Source organism: Herpailurus yagouaroundi, unplaced genomic scaffold (assembly GCF_014898765.1).
Source record: "Herpailurus yagouaroundi ecotype Mexico unplaced genomic scaffold, PumYag 142, whole genome shotgun sequence".
Classification (NCBI taxonomy): domain Eukaryota; kingdom Metazoa; phylum Chordata; class Mammalia; order Carnivora; family Felidae; genus Herpailurus; species Herpailurus yagouaroundi.
In genome coordinates this window covers 37393846-37399845 of record NW_024412397.1, presented here as the reverse complement: position 1 = coordinate 37399845, position 6000 = coordinate 37393846, and the positions used below count along the sequence as shown (strand labels likewise).

General features: G+C 48.2%; 1 protein-coding gene across 12 annotated transcripts in view; it reads left to right on the top strand.

Moving 5' to 3' along the window:
• The first annotated feature begins 20 nt into the window (after positions 1-20).
• The window catches only part of FHOD3 (formin homology 2 domain containing 3), a 472216-nt gene continuing 466236 nt past the window's right edge, over positions 21-6000 (top strand). For all 12 annotated transcript variants that reach the window (XM_040479041.1, XM_040479040.1, XM_040479036.1 and 9 more), the window contains exon 1: positions 21-185. In XM_040479041.1, coding sequence (XP_040334975.1) covers positions 21-185 — 165 coding nt within the window. The remainder of the gene's footprint in view (positions 186-6000) is intronic.

The window sequence follows — 6000 nt, the reverse complement described above, 5'->3', positions numbered from 1 at the left end:
CCCAGGGGCAGGGATGCATCATGGCCACGCTGGCTTGCCGGGTGCAGTTCTTGGACGACACGGACCCTTTCAACAGCACCAACTTCCCCGAGCCCAGCCGGCCGCCGCTGTTCACGTTTCGCGAGGACCTCGCTCTCGGCACCCAGCTGGCCGGGGTCCACCGGCTGCTGCGGGCGCCGCACAAGGTACGGCCGACCGATGCGGGCTGGGTTCTCCGGACGCGGCCCCTGCTGCGGGGCGCGCGGGGGTGGGGGCGCCGCGGGCAGGCTCGGATAGGCGCGGCCCCGGGGGACTGGCGCCCAAGGGCAGACCTCCCCCCCTTCCCGTTAGGTAGAGGGGCCGGGGGCATCCGCCGGCTGGCGCGGGATTTCCCGGGCGCGAGAGGAGGACAGCCTTGCGCTCCGGCCCAGAGCCGGAGCGGGCGGGGCAGAGCAGGTGCCGCGCGGGCCCGAGGCGAGATGGAGAAGGTTCCCCCGCGCCGCGCCGTTAGCTCGGCTGGGTGGGCGGGGTGGGGCACCGATGCCGGCGGTGGGCCCTGGTACCTGGGCCGGCGCCGAGCCTGGAGCGGAAAGAAACCGGGCCCCGGGGGACTCAGGTCTAAACCTCTCAGGCCTCTGGGGCCGCTGCGGGCGGCCGCGCGAGCTTCACGACAAAGCACTCTTCCTGGGGGACACCGCCTCCTCCTCCCCCGCGGGGCATCGCGGGGGATGCCGACTGCGCACTGAGATAGCTCTCGGAGTAGCCCCCTTTTCTCTGGAGAAGCAGGTGGCCTTGGGAACCTTGGAGAAGCGGTAGCTGTGGGAGGAGGGGCGGGGGCGCGGAGGGGCGGCGCGCTCACAAAGCCAGAGCCTCGCAGCCCGAAATGAGTGTCCCCTGGGAAGAATGGCTTCTCAGTCCACCCGATAGAGGCTTTTTTCTTCTTTTCTTCTTCTTCTTTTTTTTTTTTTTTTAACCCTTTGCAGGAGGACAGGCATCTTGCAAAGTGTGTGTTGCAAAGAGCTGGGCATTGAAAGCTAACCATTTGGTTACTCAAGAGAGCCCTCCCTCCTATTTAAACAGATTGCACCTTGAAGAATTACTTGCCGGCACTTTTTTTTTTTTTTTTTTTTTTTGCTTGGGTTCATATCAAAGCTTGGAGATGATTTATTCAATGAGGATCAACATTGATAAATATTTGGAAGAGATAACCCTTGATACCAAAAAGAACAAAATTGATTTTTCAAAATTCTTTAGATTTCTGTATGATGTTCACCTGCCTTGGAAGTAGAGAGGGAGTTTGTATGTGGAAACTGGTGTACTTGGGCAGTGCTGTTAGTGTATCAATGCTTTCTCTCCTTAATTAGTAACCTGCTTTCAGGAATGAGGAATGGGGCAGTTCTGTCTCATTCTCTCCGTGTTGGTGCAGAGTGGGTAACGATCACTGTTTGGGGGAACCTCTCTGGCCATAAAAACAGGATGGATTGGGAGATGGAGGGACAGAATGATGTAGTGTGAATTCAGCGAATCAGAATCACTTTTGTAAATTATTTGGTTCTTCTTAATCAGTAGATTGAGTTGAAAGTTTCAAAGGACTTCTTTTGGCATCATGATACTCCATTCATTATGATCACTGATTACAGTGATCTTTTGTTGAAACCACAGAAGGCTCATAATTGTGGCCCTATGACCTTGAAGTGGTTTTCTTGGATTTCAAACCCTATATACATAGGTTGACCTTTCAAGCTGGAAGCTAAAGTACTTTTTTATTTTTCTATAGAGTAGCCCCATAATTCCTGATCCAGTGTTCCTCCTCTGTTCTGGTAGGAGGAAATGATGATGCTCCAGCATTGGCCTTCCCCACCCCGCCCCCCGCAGCTAGAAGCCACAGCGCTGAAGTTGCACTGGCTCACAGAATGTTCTGAGGTGTTGCCTGTAGAACAAGGAGAACCTGGAGATAACCTGTAGAACTCCTTGACTCCTGGTCTTGGCAGCCAGCTATGTTTGGTCTCAGCGTCTTTTGCCCAAAGACCCCTGCAGTATATTCAGATGTGTGACATTGTTTTTCATGTCTAGAGCCAGGGCTCTGCAGAGCAGAATTCAGTGCATTTATATGCCTCGGTGCACATTCATGTTTAAAAATGCTCATTAATTTCCAGCAGAGAATCTTAAAATTGGATGGTCCCCCTGTGATAGAGCTAACGAGTTGTGAGTCAGTGTGCAATATCGTTTAATGCTACATACCTCTGTGAATGAGGCTACTTTTAGGATCCCTATTTTGCAGATGAGGAAACTGTGGAAGAGAGCAAGTAAGTAACTTAGTTTTTTTTTGCTAGGACTAGAGAGCTGAGATTCAAATCCTGGGTCTCAGCCCCCAGTGCTGTTCTGCTCCCTGGACCAGCAGTGTGGGGTGGGCGGAAGTCGTGGGGGTTCCATTGCATTACCTTGGGGAGCTCACCAAATCACCTTTGTGTGCCAGGTACTTTTTGGCCTGGGGCAGGTGAATGTTACAGGCATGAGTAAGAGCCTTGAGGCAGAATTCCTGGCCTGGTAGATTTCAGAGTCAGAGGTGGAAACAAGTAGTTACCATCCTTGCTGTGAATTAGCTGATGGTGAGGGAACCCAGAGCTCTCACTCCAGACCCCTGCCCTGAGTAAGCCTTCCCGAAACACAGGGAATGCTTCTCTCAGGTCCCAATGAGCCTGGCCTTGGCAAGATGGGGAGCTCCTTGTGGGAGGGCAATCTGTGTGATGGAAAGGATGGAGAAGCCTGACTGTGGAACATGCAGACACCCTCAGTGTACCCAGCTGTCCCACACTTTCAACACCCTGTGGGGAGTAAACTTTTGCTTGAAGTAGATTGTACACACAGAAAAGTGTGCAGGGCATAAGTGAGAGGCTGGATGGACGGTCACTTAGTGAACGCACCTGTGTAACCGGCATCTAGAAGGCCCTGTGGAGGGTTCTAATTTATGCAGCACCCCTAAGAGTCTCCTGTGCTGGGAACGTTTGAATTGGATCTCTCAGGCCCTTCCCAGCCAAAACTTGAGTCTGTGCATCTTTTTCTAACTTAATGATCTATTAATTTAGCTCATGTCTGCTGACTCCTTTAGAAGTTAGCTGTTAACTAAACCACTGTCTTGGACAAAAATGATATATTGTGCTTATTATGCTTTGTCTTTTCCAAAATTGCTAGTCATTCCAGGGAAGATAAGTAAATTAATGACGAGAGTGATAACAAAAAGGTCAAAACAGATGCTGTAGACTCACTGGGGAGATGTTCATTTTGGTGGTTATATGTTCTGTCTGGCCTAGGTAAGCCCTTTTGTTCTCAAATGTTGCATAAATAGGTGTTTGTTTCTGGTTCAGTGTTCTAAGGAATTATAATTATAGGACCTCTAATGTAGAAAACTATACAGTAGAATTAATAAATCATATGCCTTTCACAATTTGAATGTTTTGGGGTTGATTGATTATGAAAGACTACGGATTCTTGTTTCCTTTTGATAGACAAAAGTGGAATCGTAGGCTATTTTTACAAACTAAGTGATAACCAGCTTATCTGTTACAATGGCAGTTAAGACTTAGTAATTCAGTTCAGGAAATACTTCGGTGCCTTTAGTGGACCAGACAGAGTGGAGTGATAATAGTGACTGTGTTCTGGGCGCTTGCCCAAGACAAGGTGCATTCTAGATAGGCATCATTTCGCCAAGTCTACGGATCAGGTACGGGCACTCTTGCAGAAGAGACCCAGAACAGAAGGAATCCACCTGGTCACATGAGTGGGAAGTTCCAGGGTTGGCATTCCACACGAGGCCTCAGCTCTCAATGACTCCACTTTTGTGTCTTGGATGTCTTCCTTCCAGGCAGCCTGTCCATTTTCCAGAGTTCCATCTCTTGACTGTATTGTGTTCATTTTTTTCTCACGACCTCGGTCTCTGTGGTTGCCTCCCTGTCTCAGCTGTTCCACCTGCAAAACAACAGATCGCAGTGAGAATTAGAGCCTTGGTCCTTCAAGGGTGGGCTGGGCGTCACCTAGACTCCTCTTAGAAAGGGGCTGTCAGCCTCCCCAGACCTGTTGAATCAGGATGTGTATTTTTTCCAACATGCTTTGGTGATTCCTAAGCAGCATGGATTAGAGGTCATTTAGGTCAGGCTCTCAGTATGTGGGGCTCTCACTGTCTCCCCTGTTACAGATCAGTTCTTTGAGGGAGAGACCTGGCTGACTACTTCTCCCATGTTTTTCTTGAAGCTGAGTAGTGTGAAGATGGAGTGTGCCCTAAGTTGATTGATCGGTGTTAGTTATAGAACACAAATCCACTGGTATTATTGCTGTAATGAATTTCCACCTTAATCCTCTTACGGGACACATCTGTTTGCTACATTACATTAAGATTTTTAGAAGATGAGATCATTAGTAAAGTTGGCAAGAGTGTTGTGGCACAGAGCATCTTAGGACAGAAGTGTTTAAGAATGTTGTATGAAGTGCTGAGAGCATCTCTGTGCAAGCCGAGGTGATTCTGACTGTACCGTAATTAGCTCAGTTGGTTGGAGCCACGCTATTGAGATCAGGATCATGGGATTGAACTCTTTATGGGTCAGTTGGCTTTGCTTCATGCATGGCCACAGACGGCATCGGTAACCCAGCCGGACGCCCTGCAGGTGCTGTCATGGCTTCCTTCAAGGATGTGGTGTGGAAGGGACTGGCAGAAATCTTTGGGGGGCAAAGGCTAACACATAATGGGAATGTGCTGGGCACTACACTGTAGGCCTTCATGCATAACTTCATTTATCCTCATAACAGCTCTAGCAGATGGACAATAGTATCCGCAAGTAACAGGTGGGGAAACTGAGGCACAGGGAGACTAAGCAGGTTATCTAAGGCCACACCGCTTTTAACTGAAAGAGCTGAGATTTAAGGTCGTCTTTTTTTTTTTTTTTTTCCTCCAAAGCCTGTAGCCAAGTGTGTCCCATTATTAGAAAGTCAGCAGCAGAGCACACGCTCTCTTGTGCAGGGGAAGCACAGGTGGGGGAGGGGGGCTGCCTGCGTTGCCTTCACACGCGGCTGCCTGTCACAGGGCTGGGACTTAACCGGTCGTGCTCTGGTAAGTCCTTCCAGCATTGGAGCTCTGTGAGGCCGTGCCTTTTGTCCTCGGAGTCCAACCTGTGTCCCTCTGGAAAACAACAGGCCAGCCTGCCCCCGCCCTCCCCCTCCGGACTCTGAAATGTTAGTTCTTAATGGTGGCAGATTTAAAACTGATTAACATGCTGAGGCCAACGCTGAGCTCCCCTCCCCCAGCCTTCTTTCTCCTCCAGGGTTTATTTCTCTCTGAAGATGAAACTTTGAACGCTTGCGAACCTTTTTGTCCTGAGCCAGTCACCACTCCTGGCAACCTCCCCACCTCATCTCCAGGTGACGCCCCTGTGGTCTGTGGCTGGCTCAGGAATGTCCCCAGTTTAACCTGGCTTTCTAATCAATGTAGCTGCTTCCACTTCTGGGGGACATTTTCAGAATCTTGTGTTTGTCAGCATCTGCTCCTTTAGAGAGACAAGCAGATTGCTTTTTGTTTTTATTTTTGCTTTATTAGCTGTTTTATTGGGAAGTGTTTCTGGATCTTGTTCTGAACTAAGTAAGAAAGAATGGGGAAAATTAAGCTACAATGAATGTTAAACCTCACTGCAGGGGTGCAATCAGCAAAATCCAGATTGTGGGAAACTATGGTTTCTCCAAAAAATTAAATTGCAAAGAAAAAAAAGATGGAGGGGAAACTTAGATTAAAAGAGATTCAAGAGATATATCAACAGCTGATTGCAATGCGTGGCTAATTGGGTCCTAATTCGAACAAACACGCAGTGAATAAATATTTGAAATCATTGAGGAAACTCGAATGACTATTTGGTATTAACATTTATTAAATTTAATGATAAATTGATTTGATGTTAGAAATTATTAAAATGTGATAATATTATGGTTATAGTTCAAGAAAGTTTATATTTTTCAGAGATACATACTGAAATATTTATA